This window comes from Neophocaena asiaeorientalis, unplaced genomic scaffold (assembly GCF_003031525.2).
Source record: "Neophocaena asiaeorientalis asiaeorientalis breed wild unplaced genomic scaffold, Neophocaena_asiaeorientalis_V1.1 C47716531, whole genome shotgun sequence".
Lineage (NCBI taxonomy): Eukaryota > Metazoa > Chordata > Mammalia > Artiodactyla > Phocoenidae > Neophocaena > Neophocaena asiaeorientalis.
The window spans coordinates 1-567 of record NW_020183093.1 but is presented as its reverse complement, the minus strand read 5'-3'; the positions used below and the strand labels follow the sequence as shown (position 1 = coordinate 567).

At 44.8% G+C, this 567-nt stretch overlaps 1 protein-coding gene across 1 annotated transcript; it reads right to left on the bottom strand.

Moving 5' to 3' along the window:
* Window positions 1–204: 204 nt before the first annotated feature.
* On the bottom strand, window positions 205–548 carry LOC112392014 (gamma-crystallin B-like; the record flags this gene model as incomplete). The annotated part of the gene is given in 1 exon segment (XM_024733563.1): window positions 205–548. A coding segment is annotated over 1 exon segment (285 nt), but the record flags the coding sequence as incomplete, so codon positions are not given.
* Between the last annotated feature and the right edge of the window lie 19 nt (window positions 549–567).

The following is a 567-nucleotide window of genomic DNA, read 5'->3' as shown; positions in this document are numbered from 1 at the left end:
TGGGTTGAGCCCAGTTGAACTGAACTTTGAGCCCACATGGCCTAGCCTTTAAAAAAATGCTGGCAATAATATCCTCTACTCACTTCCCCTTATAAGAGGTTGTTCCCCATCTTGAAAACATATGTTATCATGTCTGGTCAAGTGCCATTATTGCTTTTGAAGGCCTAATAGATTAAAAGAAAGGCAAGACTCTATTAGTGCCAGAAACACAAGCTAAATCTTTTATTAGATTCTAAAGGAGAAAAGTGGAGAATGAAAATACTTCAGTAAAAATCTGTCACCCGTCTTAGAGAACCAGCTTTGGCATTCATCGCCCCCCAGTCAAGATATCTCCTGTACTCCCCTGGCCTCAGGAGGTACTGCCTTCCCCTGTAGTTGGGCAGCTCGTAAAGGACCCAGGAGCCCTCCAGCACATTGAGGGAGTGGATCTCATTGAGGTGGAAGCGGTCCTGAAGAGAGAGACAATCGTCTGCGATCTCTGACATTTGTCCTCTGAAGTCATCTCTCTCATAGATTCTCATTCTGAAAGTGCCGGAGTGCTAGGGTGGAAGACAGAGAAGAAAAAGT